Source organism: Manis javanica, chromosome 4, assembly GCF_040802235.1.
Source record: "Manis javanica isolate MJ-LG chromosome 4, MJ_LKY, whole genome shotgun sequence".
NCBI lineage: Eukaryota > Metazoa > Chordata > Mammalia > Pholidota > Manidae > Manis > Manis javanica.
In genome coordinates this window covers 46,059,100-46,080,635 of record NC_133159.1, presented here as the reverse complement: position 1 = coordinate 46,080,635, position 21,536 = coordinate 46,059,100, and the positions used below count along the sequence as shown (strand labels likewise).

The 21,536-nt window shown below is 43.8% G+C and overlaps 1 protein-coding gene across 8 annotated transcripts in view; it reads left to right on the top strand.

The window, feature by feature from the left end:
* The window catches only part of DAB1 (DAB adaptor protein 1), a 405,590-nt gene that overhangs the window by 362,493 nt on the left and 21,561 nt on the right, over positions 1-21,536 (top strand). For 6 of the 8 annotated variants that reach the window (XM_073233995.1, XM_073233999.1, XM_073233997.1 and 3 more), the window contains 4 exons: positions 10,041-10,091; positions 10,183-10,230; positions 13,532-13,594; positions 15,890-15,998. In XM_073233995.1, coding sequence (XP_073090096.1) covers positions 10,041-10,091; positions 10,183-10,230; positions 13,532-13,594; positions 15,890-15,998 — 271 coding nt within the window. The remainder of the gene's footprint in view (positions 1-10,040; positions 10,092-10,182; positions 10,231-13,531; positions 13,595-15,889; positions 15,999-21,536) is intronic. The other 2 variants (XM_073234000.1, XM_073233998.1) reach the window with 1 other exon arrangement.

Sequence of the window (21,536 nt, the reverse complement as noted above, 5' to 3'; positions counted from 1 at the left end):
TTGAAATTAGAACAGGGCCATTCTACTCTGATTGCAGAGCCTCATTAGGTCAAATGACAGAGTGAATGTAACATCCTTTCTGGAGTTTATAATAGCAAATGTCAAGTTTCATGAGTGAGCAAGTATGTGTGTGTGTGTGTGTGTGTATGTGCCTGCATGTGCACATACACACACATACATGCTGAGCATTCGAAAACACCATATGGACTGCCATACCCTCTACTTACTAAGTCATGCTATCACCAAGTTTCTATCTGTTCAGTTTTCTATTTTCTTGCATAAACAAGTTCATCCATTTACTCCTTTTTTTTTTTCAACTTGTCAGTTCAATATAATTTCATTTTTTGTACTAGCCACTGGCTTATCTAGATACTAGGAAAACAAAAATGAATAAGGGACAGTTTCCCATCCCAGGAACTTAGGCTCTACAAGGTCATTGTCTGTAGTAGAGAAGAGAGAAGTCATCGGCCATTACAAGTGGACGTGTGTGGTACCCGGAGGAGGATGACCTAATCCGTCCTGAGGGCCTTGGAGCAAAGCTTAGAAGAGGTGACTAGAGCCAAGAGTGTCTTAGCTGTGTGACAGTTCTCCTGGTGGATGAGGACAGGGATGGCAGCCAGTCACAGGAACAGTTTGTACCAAGACCTGAGAGGTCTTAACAGAGGACATGTTAAAAGGACATGTGAAACCAGACACAAAGTTACGAACCATTTGTAGGTTGGACAGTCAGCCAAGGACAGTTACCATAATGCTCTTCCAGACTTCCTCTGACTTCAAACCTTTAGGCTGCCATCTAGGCCTAGTCTGTTAATGAATTTGACCCTCAGTGAGATGACCATTTCTTTCACTGTTTTACATATGAGTTTTCCTTAGGGCCTTAGTTTCCTTGTTGTAAAATGTGAGCCAAGTTTCTCTACCCTGACTTACTACTGTCTCCTGTTAGTCTATACAGCTGGGAGGGGAATTGGGATGGGGAAGAAAGGAACTAGGCCAGGAGTTGGGAACTTGGGGTTTCATTCCGCCCTGCCATGAACATTATCAGGATGTGCAAAGTGTTGGGAGCTTCAGTTTCTTCATCTGACTAAAATAAAGGGTTGAGTTGGCTTACAGACTTCTATAGCCTCTCCTAATTCTACTACTCTGCAATATTCTGCAATCCATAAAACTGTTCACCATGCTGTCAAATAGGTGCTACAAAATATTCCTAAAGGATAGTCCACTGAACTGTTGACTTAATATTTGTTATTTGACTTAATAAGCAGACACTAATGGTGTACTTACTGTGCATCAGGCACCATGCTAATTAAGCTATTACTTTAAATCTTACCCAAGGTAATCTTCACATAGTCTTGTGAGATGCATATTTCCCTAATTTTGCAGCAAAGAAAAACTTGGGATATGCGTAAACTAGTCAAATTTCATTCACATAAAGGAAAATTCTCAGATTGGTGGTTTGCCGTAGAGAGTGGGTTTCTGTCCTGTGAATGGCATTGCCACAGTGAAAGTGGAAATGCTCAGTGTGCTTTCCCTCTTGTAACACTCCTTGTGCTCTGACCTGGATTGGTTACCCTCCAGTTTCCCTGACTTGGCTGTTAGAGCTCAGAGAAGGGGCAGCATCTCAGTCCTCACAGTATTGGCACAGCGCCTTTCTCATAGCGGGCGTTTCAGGAAATGTTCATTAATTATTAAATGAATGCCTTGCGGTTTGAATCCAGGAATGAAGAAGTGGATAAGGAAATGAATGCCTGAGCATGTAAAGCCTGCATTCTTCTGGGGAAGAAAAGGAAAAACATTTCACATGAAACGGCTGTCAGAGCAGCAGGCAAAGCCCTCCTGACTGTTTTATCCTTTGCTGTGACATCTCTCCATTTGTGATTTTCTCTGATTTGTTCTGCACTCAGCCTGAGCCTCTGCTACTCACTTGATTTCAACTCCATCCAATATTTCTTGTTACCATTTGGATGCCATCTGGACCACAGGAATATCCTCTCCAAGAGGAACACGCCAGCGAAGAGAGAGATGACTGGCTCTATGAAGCTTCCCTGCCCTCCTCCCCAGCAGTTGTGTTGAGATCCTGTCATCTGCTGACAGGAGCCACTTTCACATTACTGGGATTCTCATTCACTCCCTCTTCAAAGTACTGAATGGATGCCAAAGCTTGTTAGTTTTTTAAAAAAAATCTTGAGTTTTTGCTAATGTGGAACTAGAATAATAGTTTTTTTTATTTAAAGGGGAAGGGATAAAGGAAGAGCTAATTAAAAACAAATCATTACAAGCTTTGGAAAATCATTCCCCTTTGGTTTCTAGTTTTGTCTGTACATTTATTACCTGTGCAGGGCGGTTTGCTCTATTGACAGCCATAAAAAGTTGCCAAGTCATCTTGCAGCCTGTCCCCCCCTCCCTTGACAAAAGGAGCTAGAGCCAGGAAGGGAGCCCCACATTCTAAAAATCTCCTTGTGGAATGTCAGAGCTTTGAGATGAGGTTGCGGGCTGGGACTGGGATCTAGAGCTCGGGAAGTTTCTATGATACACGCATGAAGTCCTTCCCAGTGCTCCTTAGAGAAACCCGCTAGTGAGAATGGTATTATCAGTGGTTCTTCTTAATTCCCATCACTGGACCCATTGGGGCTTCACCTTAGAAACAACTGTGTCATCATCTCTTTCTGTGATCACTGCCTCACCACAAGAGCATGATACCATAAAATCCCCAACACCATTACTGCCACCGTCTCAAAATGTTAGCTGCTTCCAGCTTCCTGGACCCCTGAAGACTGGGTTGGATAACGTGTATTCAGTAATAATGACGATAGTAGTAGTAACCTATGTTAATTCTGAAACAGACACTATAGACTAAAGGCTCTATGTGAATTATCTCTTAAAACACCAATGATACGATAATTACCTGTTTTCTTTCCCATCTCCCTCCTGTGATATAAGGACAAGGACTGTGTCTTATCATAGTTGCTCAATAAACAGACATAGAGGGAATGAGCGACTGGCCGTCAGCCTTTTGACAGCCGTCACTGCCACCACCACCACGCCCCAAACACTGGCACCGTATTTCCTGGGCATTGCCATCTAGAGCTTCTTCCCTTTGACGCGGGCAATGTGATCAAACTTACTTAGCTATGAGTATCTTACTGCATAATTATCATCAGCCTGCGTATCACACTGCCAACTCCATCCTTGTGTATATTTTCAAGAAAATAATAGATATGTCTATCAAAATCTGGGCATGATAACATGGAGTGCCAGCTGAGTTCTGGAATGGGTGTAAGGAATGGAAATGAAGAGCGGAGAAGAGAAGGGCACGGGGTAGATAGAATGAATAATGTGGCTGGTGCCCAGAACAGTCCAGCCCTGTCAGTGCTGCTCACTGGGGACAAGGCGCAGCGCAGGATCTGCTCTGGGCAGTGCGGGCTGTGGGCAGACCATGTTCATCTTCAGCTTCTCCTCCAGGTGGCTTCCCCTCTTCGTAGGACCAGGGCTTCCCAGACTTCTGCAAATGACTGGAACTTGTCTACCCTCACCCACCAAGCACATCATTCCAGGCTATCCTCCGTCTCGCCCAGGCCGGTCCTTCCCTCCTTCCCTCCCTTCCTTCTCCTCTTCCCTCCCTTCTCCCTTGCCTTCCTTTCTCTCCCTTCCCCCTTCCCTCTTTCCACTTGTCCCTCCCTCCTCCCTCCTCCCCATCCCTGACTCTCTCTCTCCCTTCCATCCTTCCTTCCCTTCCTATAATTTTGGAAAGTGAACTAATATCACTGAGAGTTTACTCTTGCCAATTGCTATGCTAATTATTTTCTCTTTTTAGCATTTTTATTTTTTATCAAAGTACAGTAGACAATGTTAGTTGCAGCTGTACAAGGAGACAACTACAAAAAAAAGTAAGTGGGACTACATCAAACTGAAACGCTTCTGCACAGCACAGGAGCCGTCACTAATGGCTAAATCTTTTTGTATACATCAACCTCCTCACCCCTTCCTCTCAGCAAGCCTATCCTATAAACATTATTAGCCCTATATTTTTAGGAGAAAACTGGGCAAGAAAGGCATTTATCCAAGGAAATGCCATTGGTGAAGCAGCAGTTTGAATTGAAAGCTGCTGTTTCTGACTTACCTCTTTCCACTCCCCCAGCCTACCTCTCCTAAAAACATCAGGTATCTCCCTTTAGGAGTAGCTACTGTTTTCAAATGCAAGCACATCTGTTTTCTTGGCATTAAATTAAAGTTAGGAAGCTCAAAGTCCAGAGTCAGAGTCCTTAGCCACAGCTGTCCCCTGTTCATTCACATTGGCCTAATCAGGTCCTGTGGGCACTCTGACCTTCGTCCAAGGGTCTACCATTCTCATGACACCCGAACAAAACAAATAAATTCCTTTCAGAGTGTCCTTCCTGACTTTCTCCTGCATATTAAGAAAAGCCAGTTCAACCTAAATGTTCATTAATAGATGAATGGCTAAAGAAAATGTGACATATGCATAAAGTGGAATATTTTTCAGCCTTAAAAAATGATATCCTTCCATATATGACAGTTTGGCTAAACCTTGTGGACATTATACTAAGTGAAATAAGCCATTCACAGAAGGAAAAATACTGCATGATACTATATATGAATATGATATGAAATAGTCAAGCACATAGAAGCAGAAAGTATAATGGTGGTTGCCAGGGGCTAGGGAAAGAGGGAAATGGGGAGTTGCTATTCAGCTGGTAAACAGTTTCACTTATGCAAAATGATTAAGTTTTAGAGATCTGCACTATACCTATAGTGAACAGGACTGCGTTGTATTCTCTACAGTTTGTTAAGAAGGTAGACCTCATGTTACGTGTTCTTAACACAATTTTAAAAAGATGGGGAAAAGGCCGTTTCAAGGACCAACTTGATTTTTAGAAAGCCCATGTAAATATTTCATTGTCCAAGGATTTGCAGAAATATCCTACTTGTGTGTACTTCCCAGGAAGATGTAACTTTCATGATGAGGTCTAAGCATTTCCCCCTTCTCTCTAACCTTCTGGGCAACCTTTGGGACCCTCCTGAACTGATAGCTGGAGGAAGGAGAGCCATGACATGCTAAAATGAGGCTCAACTTTGAGTCATTAGAATCAGTTTTTCCGTCATTACAGAGACATGTCCTCAGAGGAGACCAATTCCTCTCTTAGGCCAAGACATTGAACCCAGCAAGACCACGAAGCTCCACATCTCAGTGGGCCTGGGATGTGCTGGCATTAAGTGGGATTCCATTCTCTTGGAATAATAATGAGGATTTCCACTTGGAACATGAATATTAAGTTTCTTTAAAGTCCCACAAATATCTGGCTGTGAAGTAGCTCAGACAATGGAAAAAAACTTACATATCCAAAAGAAGGCTGCTGTTTTTGCAAACAGAATTTGATTTCATGACACTGTCTAAACGTAGCCAAGAATTCAGTTTTGAATAAGGACGGACTAAGTCTAGTATTTAAAAAGAACTCAGTTGACCAGAAGTATTTAATATGTATTACCCAGAGCTGAACTATTAAATATAGTAGCCACTAGCCACATGGAGCCATTTAAATTGAAATTAATAAAACTAAATAAAATTTAAAAAGTTAGTTTATTGGTCACACTAGCCATATTTGAAGCACTCAGTAGCCAAAGCAGCTGTGAGGCTACCTATTGGTCAGTGCAGATACAGACCTTTCCATCATCATAGAAAGTTCTGTCGGACCGTGCTGCTCTTGGGAGGAATCATCTAATAATAACACATTTTCTGTCCTCCATCTCAACCCTCTCCCACCACTTTGTTCTTCAGTTGCCATACACTTTTTCCTGTCTCTCTCTGCCAAGAAGGAAAACAGTTTTTTACTCTTGGCTAAGTGACAGAGGGCAAAAACTCCAAGATACCCCAGAAGGAATTAGCCTTCATTAGCATGTGTTTTCTTGGCTAAGTCACTCACCTGGGAAAGGCACTTGCATTTAAATGCTTGCAATCACTAGGTGCCTTAATAGTACCCGCCTGGGTGCAGTTATAAATCACTGAAGTTAAACCATTTCTCCTAAACTTTCTAAATGGGTAATTCCTTCTTTTGCAGCATTGGCCTGAGTTCTGAGTTTAGATCTAGGGGCCTTGAGCACCGCCCCCCTCCCTCCCCCCGTCCTACTCCTTCCCATCCCCAAGCTGGGATGACTATTCCTGCTTGTGCTCTGAGCTTCAGGCAGCAAAGACCATCTATTATTCATCTTTGAATCTCCAGTGCCTAGCCAGCACACAGCATGGGAAAAGCACCCAGTGAATGTTTGTTGAAGAAATTAATTAATCAATTGTATAATCGATCAAGATGCCTTCAGTTTTCCCAGTAGGATTTTCACTAATTATTCCTACAGAGAGTTCATTCCCCAGCACAGGGATTCACAAGTCTGGCTGTACTTCAGAATCACCTGGGGAGCTTTTAAAAACTACTGATGCCAGGACCCCACGCCAGATCAATAGAAGCCAAATCTCAGATGGTAGAGCTAAGGCATCAGTAGTCTTTATAAAAGCTCCCCTGAAGGATTACACTGTGCATCAGGGGTAAGAGTCATTGCAGTTTCTGGGTTGGTGGTTGTAAATAAGTCGTCCTCCTTTTGGATGTGGTTACCCAAATCCCATCTCAACCTCTGTCTCTTTTGCTGTAAGAGTAGCATGAATCTGGTCTTAACAGTTAGTTCCCTGATTCCATTGTGGGATTACAGTGTCCCCACTGAACCAAAAAGAGATTGTGGGAACATAAACTCCCTGTGGAAGCTTTATTTCAATGTCTTAATGAAGACTCAAGCTAGAACTATATTGGAACAACACAACAAAATCTCTTCCTTGAGATCTTCACGGGTGACTTAAGTCATGTGTAAGTTTGCTGTCATACAGAGATTTTAAAAGTAGGAGACAAAGCTGCATGCATGCCATGATAGTCAGTATGGAAAGTGTATCTCCAAGGGGAGAAAAAAGATTTGAAGATAAATGAACAAAATCTCTAGTAGTTGCTGTGGATAAAGCAAGGGCTTGGGGAGTTGGGAGATTAGGGAATGGATTCCAGGTCCTGCCCATGAGAATCAAATGAGAGAAAGGGCACTGGCTAGAAGGATCTCCCACTGGTTGGTGAGGTGCACTGGGTATCTCTGAAGGCTGCCCCAGATAGGAGGAAGGAGTTTCAAGAAATGACTAAGCCAGGATCAAAACAGGAAGGTAGCCATAAGCTCCAAGCACTAAGGTATGAATGAGATGCTCAGGCAAGACTGTAGCCAGAAGGAAGATGAGGAAAAAGAGGGGGTCAAGTATGGACTGAGGGGTTCTGAGCCAAGACCAGGGAATGTTGGGCATCCTTCCACATGGGCTGGCCTGTGCTCTCAAGCAGAGGTGGTTTCTAAAGAGGGGCCCAGCAAGATTTTTTTTCCTTCTTCCTCTTTGTTTTTCCAACTATCATATAATAGTTGCCTAACACTAATGAATGTGTGCTTATGCATTGCGAAAATGAGCCAAATGAAATAAGATGATGAGAAGACACTGGTAATTGCTATTTATTGAGCAGCTACTGTGTGCCAAACACCAAACAAGGCATTGCACACACATCTCAGTTAATCCTCTCAATAAATCTGAGATGACGTTATCATTATTATCCCTACTTTAAAGATGAGAAAACTGAGGCTGCCTGACTTGTCCAGGATTGTACAGCCAGCATGTGGCCCAGCCAAGATTCAGTCCATATTGGCATACCTCCACAGGGATGCATTTGCTCACATGCCCAAACCAAGCTTCGTCTGAATTTATGGAAATCGTACCCTGGCTCCATACGTCCCCTAAGGCTACCTCCTCTGTCACCAGGAAGGCTACAGAGTCGTGCCAATACTGGCTATCCTCACATGTTTTCATTATGTGGCAGGGGTTTTATGAGACTCTACCACAGGCTGTTTTTCAAATTTATTTAATTCATCCGTCATGCTCTGAAGCCATTTGCTTCTTTATATTGGACAGATGTAATGAGATTTTGGACACTAAAAAATGTTTTTATTAAAAGTTATGACCCAGAGCTAGTTGGTAAAGGCTGTGCCATAAATCCCTAGAAGTGTGTGAATTTATAAAGGATGTAGCGACATAACCTTAACCTTTTAGGTCACACCATAGATTACCCAATCACTTAGACTAATATTGTCTCACTGCCACTCCCTCCATCTGGCCAAATAATAATAATAACAGTAATTTATGTGGTTATCTGAGGTGGTTGCTCCTCCTCCTCTTTGCCACATATGGCTCCTGGCAAGCTGGTGCCTGGTGGAAGCAGGTGGCTAATGACAGAATTTGCTGGTGGTGGCTGGTGGTGGTCATGGGTATGCTGGCTCTCCTGCCCTGCTCTATAGCCCTGTCTGTACCTGGGCCTGATGATGTGACAGTCGCATCTTGTAGACAGGTTGAGATCCTGATTATAGGTGGTAGTTTCTGCACTTCTCTGTTGCCAGCAGGAAGCACTCCACAGAATTAGGAAATGGCACAATTATTTCTGTTCATGCATAATAACTGCAGTTTTATGTCAATATTAGATTTATATTAATGTTACACTACTTGGAAATCATCGAAAGAATAATAACAATATAGAACAATAAAGTTGTTCTTTATATAGAATAATATATAATAAATAATAGAATAATAAAGGTGATATAGAGTATAACATGATCATTGAAATCTATATAATGATATCATATGTATTATCTATAACATCTATTATTGTTGTGACTTTGTTAAATGAATATTTGTTAAGTAAAGTTCCGGAGTATCAGATGGTGAGTGCAGTTCAACAGAAGACCAAACAGTAGAAACAGAGAAGTTTATTATTCAGGTCCTGGAGAACATACATGGCATGCCTCAAGGAGTCATGCAGGGAGATCAGGGCAGGGCGCAGGGTGAGAGCCCCTGGGTATGTGCCTTCATTAGGGCCAAAAGGTGAACAGCCTGTGGTTCCCGGACTAAGGCTGGAGTGGTCCATTCAAATGAGAAAAAGGGTTTTGGTAAGTTTCACAGGTGTCTTGTCTAAGGGGCACACAGGAGGGAAGCTCTGGAGGTGGGGAGACTGCCTCCCACAAGGCCACTGGGACAGCAGACAGAGTGAGAACTTACATCAAGAGCTTACATGTACTTATGACTCTGCAGGCTGTTTCATGGGGCACGCGTTTTATGGGGCACGCGTCACCAAGAAGCTAGTGTCCATTCAAGGTCCCTATGGGCAGCTTGGCTGCACAAAATGGGTGTGGAGGCCACAATATTATGCAGTAACTGAGCAAGACTCTCAGTGATTATAAACAGTAAAAGAAAAAAAATAACAATTAGATTTGGACACCTGCCAGCTACTTTTAAAACACACATTCATTCATCTGTTTTTGAACACTGCTGTGTGTCAGATCCCTCTGTGAGCAGCTGGGGATTCAGGAATAAATACAGCACAGTCCCTGCTTCAGGAAGCTCACAGTTGTAATCATGCAGGTGATGTACTATTTTTCTCAGAGAATTTTGAGCTCATAGAATCAAAGAGTGCTTCATGGAAGAGGAGGCCTTTCCACTAGGTTTAAGGAATTTAGTGAGTTTTGAGCTTGGAGATGAGGAAAGAGCATTTAAAGCAGAGAGGAAAACACGCACAGAGGCACTTATGAAACCAGGTGTTCACAGATTGCTTGCAAGTTACGTTTGGCTAAAGCGCATGGTAATATTTTTTTTCCTTTTAAAACAAAAATCTTGAGTGTGAACATCATGCTCTTGTCTATTGCCACTATTGAGACTGCCTGGGTGATGTCCGTAATTGCAGGGACATAGACTTTAAACCTACAAACCGACTGCTGTATTTCTAACCAGGCCTGTGTTTTATCATCTCCTTATGCTGGGAACATATTCCAGCGTTTTCACAGTCCATTGGCAACCACTTCTGCCTACCAAGACTGTGGGAGTGTATACCATAGATACTGTCATCATTAAACTCATAAATCCATGTCATTTGTGTGTCATTCACTTCATCCTCATTCATCATCCCTTACGCTTTCAGAATGGCCATTCGTTTGAAGATTTTGAAGAACGGTTTGCTGCAGCCACCCCGGTAAGAATGAGGGGGCCTGTCTGGTTAACTGTGTCATGTCATTACCCCATCGTTCATCCTCATGCTCATGAGTGGCGCCTTGTGGTTACAGAACAGAAACCTGCCTGTGGACTTTGATGAGATTTTTGAGGCAACAAAGGTAAGGTCTCCAGGCTCTTGAAACTAATCTTAAAACAGCAGTTGTCCATCACTCCAGATGTTATTGGGGAACCATCAGTTGTTCATAGCAAAAAAAGCTGGGGAGGGGGCTGGCCAGATGGTGATATTGAGCTGTCCCCTCAACAGCCAGACTACTCCATACCCCCTACCCTGGCCTTGGTGGCTTCCAGTATCACTGCTTACCCTGGAGAAGGTCCAGGGCCTAAGGAAGGCAGCAATCTGCCATCAACAGCCACACTTGACCTGAAGACACCTGCAGAGCCAGGAACGGAAAGGCGAGTAGGCATCTCAAGCTGACCTTCCATGTGACTTCTTCAGATAGATGTGCACCGCGGTAGACCTTTTAGGGACCCTGGCTTCTGGTTAGAGAATATTGTGGGGCTGCCCTTCCACCACTTAGGAAGACTAACCAGGGCTTTATAAAGTGGTAGATAGGTAAGCAAGATGCTGCTTGGTCTGTGGTCCAGTTCTTTTATCTGGTTCTTCATAAGCAAGTCATTCAACCTCTTGGTCTCAGCAAAATACAGATCATAGAGATATTTATGCTGCCAACATCACAAGGCTCAGCAAGTGTCAAACATGGTGATAATGTATTGGAAAATGTAAACTGTAAAATGTTTTACAAATGTGAATGGTTTTATTCTCTTGAGGCTGTTAAAATGATTAGTTACCCCAATATTGTCAGATGGAACATGGCTTATTAGGTTACAAATGAAAGGACCAGGGTTAACATGGGGAGGGGGCTTGTGAGAACAGATATTAGTCCACATTCTCAACTACATATAGTTATTAGAATTATTTTTAATTTTATGGCCTAAGAATCCCCTTTTTCAATAAAATTTAATTAACTCAGTTTCTATTTAAACAGCAAATCCAATGGAATGAAATAACAACCTATGTTTTATGCTTCTGCATGTTTTCCTCGTTTAATCCTTGAGTGAAAATCATCTGGCAAGCGGAAAGTCTATATCTCAAGAATGAAGGTTATTTTAAAAGTTGTGCTTAAGAAGAAAATTAGCCAATCAATTATATTTATGATGTTAGTAAAAGTGTACCATGGGTTCACCACATTTGAAATGTAAATTGTGTGACTTAATCATTAACTTCATTTCATTATTTTCCTACCACTGAAAGTGGTTGTGGACCATTTTAAAAGCATTGAGCACCAATTGAGAGAGGTGGCTCAGAAGCTTCATTTGAATTAATTAAATCGAATTATTCCTCTTATGAATTCAGGAGAGCACCTAAAGGGTTGGCATAGTTTCACCAAACTATATAAAATATTGTAAACATACTAAAGAAGGCTTCCTGAAGATAGGCAAGTATTTGGGAAAGCATCTTCCATGGCCACTTCATTACCATCTCTTAACTCTGGACTGTGATCGTATAAAAGAGAATCAAGTCAATGAAGAGTGGGTGGAAAAGACTGGAATGCATGCAAGTCCCTCATGATCTTACTCCTGTGCACTCTGCCAGGCTTGTCTCCTTTCTCCTCTCTTCACCCTCCCACTGGTTACAGCAAACTGCGTAGGCACCACTCTGCTCAGACTGTTCCAGGCTGCTGTTCTTTGTGTTCATGTATGTTCATCTGCCTGGATTCTCCCTCGTCTTCTTGTCTTGGTTGCCCCACTAACTGCTCCTTTTCTTCAGGATTCAGATCAGGGCTGTTTCCTTTAGAAAAGCCTCTTTAAACTTCTTTGCCAAAAGCTGGCTGAGTCCCCATCTCGGTTCTCCCGCAGTGCCCCATAAAGACCTGTGTCTTCATCCCTGCCACACTACCTTGAAATTATCTACCTCTGTGGCTCATCCCCATCAGACTGTCAGATCCCTGCAGGCTGGGACTTGGCATTTCTCATTATTATGTTGCCAGCACCCAGCACTTAACAGTTGTTCAGTGTGCACAGGAAAAACACTGTAGAGTTGGGAAGGAAATTAATATGTATAGGGTCCTACTGTGTGCCTGGCACCATTTTCCGGTATGAAAGCTTAAGGGGAAGAGTTTTAAGTGTGTTTGTTAACCAGGCTAAGCTGCTTTCAGAAAAAAAAGAGCCTTTTGTGCCTTCTTACCCAGGTTTAGCCAAACCTAAAAGAAAGTCCTGCTAGTAATATTGTCAATAAATCTGCAAAGGAGGTACTATCACTTCCCCTGCCCAGTAAGAAAATAGTAGCTCGGAAGAGTAGCAGAGGTTTGAAGTGAATGTATCCCCAGATGTGGGGCCTTTTCTAGCACTCAAAGCACACATACTCACTTTTCAATAGGAGAGAACATTCCTTTCTTTGTGTGAATCATAGAAATCCAGCGATACCTGCTTAGAGGAAAGTGAGTACAGGCAATCTGTGTTGCAGGCAGGCAGACTCCCCCTCTCATTTCTATAACTGGGGCTTTATGTTCCCCCAACTAGAAGCTACCACCTAAAATCCAAATATGAACAGGAAATGTTTTTTCCTCATTGGTCAGGTTTTCACAAAGCATGTGATTGTATACTTTTAAGTCAGGACGTTAGGTTCCTGGCCATAGACTTCCTGCCATCTCTGAAGGTGGAAGTGTATGCTGATTAATTCCTAAGTGTTTCTTAAAGGGGTTTTCTTCTGCTGCTATGGATGGCCTTGCTCAGACACTCTCATATGATGAATGGGAATATAGACGATACTGTGTTTGCAGTGATGGAGTTCCTAGGAATGATTAATAGTGTATATACTGAGCTGTTTTTGATGCTCTTCCTAGTATTAAATGATATGTTTTCTTTCAACTACATTTTTTTTTATTCTGAAGTCCAACTTTTCAGGGACTGTCATTTGACTGCATGATCTGTATGCAGAAAATTCAAGTCCTGACCGACCCTGAGATCACCTCTGAGAGTCTCAGTTGATTCACCTGCAAAAATGGGATGATGATTTGTACCTCTCAGTGTTAGTGTTATTGGGAGTGTTTACTGAGAAGTGGCCATAAAGGCATGTCCTGCTCTACTTAGCACTTGGAAGGTACTTTGTACATGTGGGCACACTCATGAAAGAAAAACATATGATGAGATTGCCTTCCTGCCTTTATCTCCTGGAGAAGAGAGAGAGACAGTGCTGTCGTTTGATGGTAAATAAGTCTGAAGTGGTACTATTGCTTATTTATGGCAGGTGGCTAAATCTGCATCTCCTTCACTAAGCCCAGGTAAACAGCCAAAAACGCTGAATCTAAGAATTGATTCTGGCTGTATTCCAGATGGTGGCTTTAGGATCGTGAGGTATTGTAATGACCAACTGAGCATATTGTCTTTTTTTCTTTACAGGCTGTGACCCAATTAGAACTTTTTGGGGACATGTCCACCCCTCCTGACATAACCTCTCCCCCTGTAAGTACACCCTTCCCCTCAGCTCCAGGTCCCTCCCTGTCCTTCAGCCACACAGTGGCAAGAAGATGGGCTTTGGGTACAAAAAGCATGCTAGTGGACTCTTTCAGACTGCATGATTTGGGCACGTTAACTAGCAATTCTAAACCTTAATTTCCTCTGCTGTTTTTTTAAAGGAATTATGAGACAATTTCACAAAAAGTTCTGTTTTGAGAAATAAATGAGACAATGCATTAGTAATTACACAGTATCACCTGAGTGCTTGTATTACGCTGGGCAGTGGAGAGAAACGTAAGTGGGATGTGGTCCCTGCCTGCAAGGAGCGCATGGTCTAGTTGGGAATATGGGCAGGAACCTCAGCAGGACCACAGGCACCACGAGGCCTTCGCTAGCACCTAGCCAGAGCCCACGGCCAGGTGATGCGCCCAGCAAAGGAAGTGTCTTTACCCTCTGCCCTCCAACCTCACCCTGCCGGCTGTTTCTGCCCTTTCCTCTCTCTTTTCCTTCCTCTTTACCTCTTTCTGTTTCCTCCTCCTTTTAGCCTGCCTCTTAGCTTTGCTGAGCTGCTCTTGAAGCTTCAGACTCCCGGCTCTAGTTTCAGCCAGTCATTGCTTGCAGGGGGACAGAGACTGCAGGGAGCCCTAATTTGAAAGTGAAAGGAAGGGGGAAAAAAAACGAAGCAAAAGAGAATCCCAATGCTTTGAGAACCGGATGCATTCAAAAGCAGCCCTGCAGCCAGTGCAAAAAACAGCTGAGATGGCCTCTCCTGCTCCTCCCCCTCCCTGCCCACTCCCCGGAGGTGCACAGAGAGCCATCAGCTGCAGCTGCACCAGCTGAAGCTGCTGGGTGGGGGCAGCTCCTGAGGGCACTGCGCGGTTTACAAACCACAGGATGGTGCTATGGTTCACTGGCGAGGTTCGCCTCATAGAGGAAAGGCTGTAACCTCACCACTGAGGACAGATGGCATGAGACTCTGCTGCCCACAGCTGCTGCCAGGGAATCTAGCCACAGCTGCCCTGTTCCCAACACCTGATACCCAGAGCAGCCGTGAAGGAGGGGACAGCTGCTCCTGTCTCCAGGGAAGTGGACAGCTCTAGTGAGTCTCATGCTCTCCTGCATCCCAGGGGTAACAGCTCCATCTTGGGCACTAGAGTCTCAGAACCACAGGGCTATGGAATTAGAGCAGAAGAGATCTTCTAACCTCATCCCCTTCATTTTACAGATGAGCAAATTGAGTCCCAGAGAGGGCATGTGACTCACCCAAGTTCACATAGGGGAAAGAGAATGGTGTTGATTGTATGTAAAAGTGCTTAATGCAGCAGCTCAAGGCTGTTTCTGGCCCTGAACCCAAGTGCAGTCCAAATGGGCATTTAATAATTCTATACAGAACAATGCCGTTCATCCCCCAAGCTGTTAGTCTAAAAATGGCTTTGTCTAATTGCCATGTTTTCAGGATTAATTGCTTGCCCCAGTCTATTCCAAGGGGGTGGGGTGGAATAGGATATTTTGGTATCAAATAGGCATATTCCATAGGCAAAAGGCTGCTGTAAACAGGTGTAAGCCTTTAAAAAAGTGAGTACTGATGTTTTTATTTTAGTACCACTCACCGTACACACCAGTTCATACAGCAGACCTTTCTGGAATTCCAGCAGGGGCCAGGCACTATAGAGTTTGCAGCTACTCAGCATTGTTTTTTATCATCTTCTGGAAAATATTTACTTCTTTTTCCAAGATTCAGGCAGGATTCTGGGAGGAACCAGGGTACCAGAGTCTCTGCTCCTGTCTGTCAGCTGTATTCACTCATTTAGTCAACAGTTGTTTATTTACCATGTTTTAAGTGACAAACCCTGAGCTGGGTGCAGAGTAGGAACTGAGTGAGGGCATGTCACTTTGGGTTGACCATCCCTAGAGGATGACAGCCAAATATTATGGAATAATTTGATGGCCTGAAAACACCCCCAAGGAGTAGGAGCTCAAACTAAATAGTCACGATACTGGCCATCATTTGCTTAGTGCCTACTGTCTGCCTCAGCATGGTATAGTAAGCAACTTAAATGCACAATCTCATGTAATCCTCACAGAAGCTTTAGAGGTGGGGACCATTTTTCCCATTTGTTAGAGAGTGTATGTAACCAGCTCATGGTCTTGCACATCACATAAGTGGCCTGGACCGTGGCTTGTTTCTGCAGTACCGCACCGCCCCCACCCAAATCCCTGCACCTGCTACCTCCCGTCCTCAGTGACTGCAAGCCAGATCTCCCAGGAGCCTCATGCACCCTCTGCCTCTCTGTCTGACAGACTCCTGCAACTCCAGGTGATGCCTTTATCCCGTCTTCATCTCAGACACTTCCGGCAAGTGCAGACATGTTTAGTTCTGTACCTTTCAGCACTGCTGCTGTACCCTCAGGTAAGCTCTCTTTCCTGCTTCTCTCCCCTAGGCCCCCACTCATTAAGAAGGAGAAAGGGTTGACTTGAGCCAGCTGCCAAATTACACCAGAACACCCACAGAACCACCAGGCCCTCCTTGTGGCTCTTCAGGTGACATGGAGAAGCTGCCAGGGGGGTGGGGTGGATGGTGTTTACAAAGCTCTGGTATACCTGCCGGCTGGAATTCAGTGATGTCCTTCACTTGGAAAGGTCACGATTCCTGGTAACTTGGGTATGGCTTTAGAGAGCTTGGTGCTCACACCATGCAGGTCAGTACAAGTTCCTCCTGTCCTCAGCCAGAAGGCAGGAAGGCTGCAAGCAGGGGAGGAGATGAGTCAGTTCTCCACAGGCCTCTCGAGATCTGATTGAAGAAGGGGTCTGCCTCATTTGGTGGGGACTCAAAAAGGGGAGGTTCCCCATGCAAAGGGGAACATCTGGGGGACAGAGCAAACTGCTAAGTGTGAATCGGGAGGGTGATTATTCTGTTTTCCAAGTATTCTTTAAAATGTGTGTGTTACTTTTATAACAGGGTAAAAAAATTACTATATATAGTAACAGTATTGCAGGTGAGCTACAAATTGGTAGGATCTCAGGCATCTTAACTTGTTTCCATGGCATCACGCATTCCAGGGAACTGGGCCACTCTACTTAGACATGACCAAGGTGGTACCCTACTTTTTACATACATGAAAGCCTTAAAGCCTTTTTTCTTTGTTCAACTGTATATTTAAAATCTGTAGCTTCATCTTTCTCTTTCCACTTGATTCTTGTCAGTGGCAGAGTTCGAATATTTTAGAATACAAATCTTATGTTTTTTTCTCTGACTGCTTTTAATTACATAGTGTTAGAAGCAAATTCTTGCCACCAAATATCAACTTTATTGTTATTTAAAGTGAATTAAAAATTCATGCCCTGTTGTTCTGAAATAGTTACAGTTATTCCTCATGAGCCCAGGGATCATTTTAAACTTTTAGAAGCAACAGAGTTTGGTAGCCACTGGGTCTAACCTTCAATTTTAAATCTGAAAGTAGACTAGAAATGTATTTAATTTCTGAGCTTCACAATCAAATCTGTTTTACCCATCTCTAAAATGGGACTAGTTTTCCTTACCTAAAATGGATACTAAAATTTCCTTGGGAATGGTGTCAGTGTGTCACTTTTGAGTAAAAAGAAGCCTTCCACCAGAAATGCCCTGTCTTCCTCTGCCATCAGTCTTATGTTCAGAATACGAGTGCTTTGTCCCACTATTTGATTCATGAAGATATGCTGGGACAGATGATGGGAATTCTAGGCACCAAATAGGATTTGCAGGCACATTCATTCCACAAATTCCCAGTGGGCCAGGTCCTGTTCTCACTGCCTGGGGTGGGTCAGTGACTACATCAGATGCAGACCCCTGCCCACTGAAAATTTACTTTCTGTTGGGAAGACAGCAACAACATAAAAACAAGTACTTGTTTGTAAGTGTGGTAGGACAGAAGAAAATGTAGGGCAGAGGGGAAGTTTTGGAGCAGGCAGAGGGCAGGCGTAAATGGAGGTTGTGGTCAGGAGGGGCTCACTCAAAGCTGAGATGCGAGCAGACCAGAAAGGGCGAGGGAGGGAACCAGATGTATCAGGGTTAGAAGCAGGCAGAGGGGTGGTTGGGCCCCTCTGAGTCTCCATTCCATTCTTTATAAGGGAGAGGTTGGGACTGGATGCAGCCCTGCGTGTCTTCCCACCCTAACATTTGGTTAAAAGCAGCGAGGTCCTGCCCAGGCAGGCACAGCCCTGCTCTCACCCTTCTCCAGTCACTTCTCCATAGCTTGTGTCCAAACAGAGCTTTGAAGACGTGGATTTTAGTCTTGTTACTTGACCATGAGCAAGCCACTGCTGCACATCCAGAATTGGTTTCTTCAGCTGCTAAAAAATTGATAGATTCCTTCCAAGATTTCAATTTTATAGAACATAACTGAAGTTAATTTCGGTCAGCATGTTTTTGCTTTCTTACTCTACTTCAGATATGCTGAGGCACAAAGCTAACTTCAGCTAGTGCTGAACTGCCTGCCCTTCACCTTGTCCAACTGACCCTAAAAATCTCTCCACTTGTTGCATCTCCTTCTACCTGCCCCTAACTGCCTAGCCAGTGATAAGGAGACAGGGAAATGAATTGGGGTATGCAGTACAGTAGATGGCTGCTGGAGATTTTTGCATCCAATGGGCTGGGTGTGAATCCTCACTGAGCCATTTATGTATAAGCTTTACGGCAAATTACTTACCTTGTCAGAGACAGTTTCTTCATCTTTGTAACTGAATTTGAAAATAATACTTATCTTGCAACACTATCATGGAAACCAAATGAGAAAATGAAATGCTTTGAAAAATGCTGGCACTTCGTAGATGCTTCAAGTGGAAAGTGCTGTTATTATTATTACTATTATTTCCAAAGGAGAAGAAAATATGTCTTTCCCTACCTATTTTTTCCTTCTTTGCATGGTTTTTAAAAATGCATATAATAAAGTGTAGGTCTTTGGCCTCTGGGGCAAGGCAGAGCTGGCCTTGGGAACATGGAGAAGGTCCTATGTGTGAATACAGACCTTGCCACGAAGCAGTGGTATAACACTCAGCCAAGTCTCTCCAGAGCCTCAGGGAACTTAGCTGTAAAATGGGGGTCATAATTCCACCTCATAGAGCTGTTCTGAGGATCGTGAGTTGATACACGTAAGAGGACAGGTAAAACAGTGCCTGACGGTGTTTACAATAGCAAGCCGGCAGCAGATGTTTGCCACCCTGTTAATCAGGAGCCCTGGCGCCGTTCCCCAGGCTCTGAGTAGCTGCAGTAAAGATTCCCCTCAGGAACCTGCAGTTCCTTGTGCACAGGTTGAACAGATATTGACAAAAGCTACAATGCAGGCTTGTTGCAAGGTTCAGCTTCACAAAAATGTGTTCTCCACTAAAATGTGGGTTGCTTTTTTTTTTATAGTTTTATTTGCTGCGTCTCCAGAGACTAAAACAGTGCTTCGTGCTCAGTAGGGCTATTTTTGAATGAATAAATGAGGCATAATACAGATAAAAGGTACCAGGCAATATAAATTAGCATTCTGCATAAATGTTGAGGGAGTCTCTTAGTTTTCAATGTTTCTCGTATGTTTTAATTTGCTTTTTTCTTCTTTATTGATGTAATGAGGGTATCCCCCAGGTGCTAACATCTGGTTATAAATTGCAATTTTCAGCACTTTTAAAAACTCTCTAACTGTAAGGTAGTAATGCAGGTGTTCACTTTCACTTTACAGCGAGATTTAAGATTGATCTGAACTCCGTAGCATAAACAGATGCTCCTTGGCATCTCCTCCCTCCGTGTTGAACGTTAATGAGTAAATGGTTACAAAGCTGTTAAGTGGCTGCAGTGGCAGCCACCGAGAGACTTCCCGTGTCCAGTGCCGCCCCAGCCTGGCCACTGAGGGGTCCATTCAGTCATGCACAATGCCATGTGGCCAGAGAGCCTCAGCTCACAGATCTGGGGAGAGCCCAGGCTGCAGGGACCCTCCCAGGAAAGGCAAGCAAAACCTGCTAGTTCCCAACATGATACCCAATTACCCTGCACTGCCTTTTTTTTCCTGAATGTCGTACTTTGGTCTGAAGCAGATGGCATGGAGCCAGAGAGACATGTTAATAGCTCTCTCCAAAAAGTGTGTACAGCCCATCTGTTGGTTCCTTGTGGAAAAAAAAAAGACAGGGGGGAACCTGTCACCAGCAGTAGAATCATCAGAAATCATAGTACTTAAGGATCTTGGAATTTAAGTGTACACCTGGAAAAATGCAGTGAAGGCATTTATTCCACTGTGACTCATTCACCTTTATGTAGAGCCTTTCTCCAGTCTGATGTGTCCTTTGTGCTAGACACCGAGGGGACAGAGAGAGAAAAAAGAAAGGGTTCCTGCTGGCAGGTGGTTTCCAGTCTAATGAGAAAGACAGAATAGCTGGGCACTTACAATGCAGTGTGACAAGTGCCGTGACAGAGATGAACACGGGCCTGTGGGAGCCCAGAGAAGCAGAGCCCACCAAGTCTAGATGGCAGGGGTGGCACCCAGCAGAGGTGACGCGGAACGTCTCAAGAAGCAGATGAGGAGCAGCCTCACGGGACAGCTTTCCCCGGGGGAGTGGGAAATGGGGCTGAAGAGGTGAGAAAGGTGCCGACACCCAAACGCTTGTAAGGCCGGCTGAGGCATCTGAGCCGCACACTCAAGACAGTGAAGTACTGTGTTTGCACGTTAGTCCTCTGGTGGTCACAAGGATTGTGGAATGGGAGCAAAATAAAAAATTGGCTGATGCCTTCTATCCATTCACCAAATGGGCATCAGGGTTGGGGTGGCTGAAAGAACCATAGAGGATTTCCACCCTGTCTAACCTAGTGTCCCCTTTTTATAACACCTATTTGTAATGTCTCCTTTAACATCTTGAAGTGAAATTCATAGATAATATAACCTACCTACCTCTACAGTTTTTCCAGAAATCAATATAATGTCCTAACTATAAGGAATAAATAAAAGAAAGCTAATTTATAATAAAAATACATGCATTTCAGTAAGGAAATACCCAGGTATAACCAAATTGGAAGATGTGCTAAGTGGTCAGGTATGTATAACTATAATCACCACAGGTATAGATGGATACAGGAATGTCGGGTTGGCTGAAACACCATAAGAACTGTTCCTGCCAGGGACCCCCATTTTCCAGAATGATCAACAACTTTTGACAGTTTCCAAGCAAAAAAAGTACAGTCTTCCCTTAATGTACACAGTTGTTAAGATTCCTGAAAAATTAAGTGTATTAAAGCTATGCCAAGAAACTTTGAATTTCCATGCAATTCAAAGTCCAGTCTGAACTCAAATGATCATAAAGCGAATGTGGGATAATTCTTTGTCATGCGCAGTGTTCTCACACATTATAGGATGTCTTGTGTTAATGCTCTCGGAGCCTTGAACGCCAGTAGTGTCCTGCTCCTCCAAGCTATCATGACAGCAAAAAACACCCCACAAGTTTCCAAATCATCCCCTAGGGGGCAGTAGCATGGCCACTGCGAGCCATTGAGCCCCATCAAAGTAAGAACATAAGAAATACAGAGTTTGTAGTGTTGGCAGGCTCAGGTCATTGCATCATTATGTGATAGGCGAGGCAAAGGCAACATTGCAACTTCGCAGTTACAAATGTCACACCAAAGTCTCTTCACCCTCTTGTCCCAGTGCCCTGGCACTAGGGTGATCTCACAAGGATAGTGTGCATTTTGTTGGCATGTCTGCCTCATTCCATAAAAGCATTTAACACTGCGACAGTAATCAGCTAATCAGCAGGAAGCTGGGGTATCCTGCCTGTGCCCCTCTGGAGCCTCTTCTCCGTTAGCAAGAAATGGCCTGGCTTTGAACGTTGGCTCCACCCCTGATCAGTCAGTTGAAGGGCAGGAGGCTCTTGAGACTGGGGCATGAGTGAGCATCGTGCACAAGATGTCTCTGGTCTCCCAGAGGTGCTGACGTGACCCGTGAAC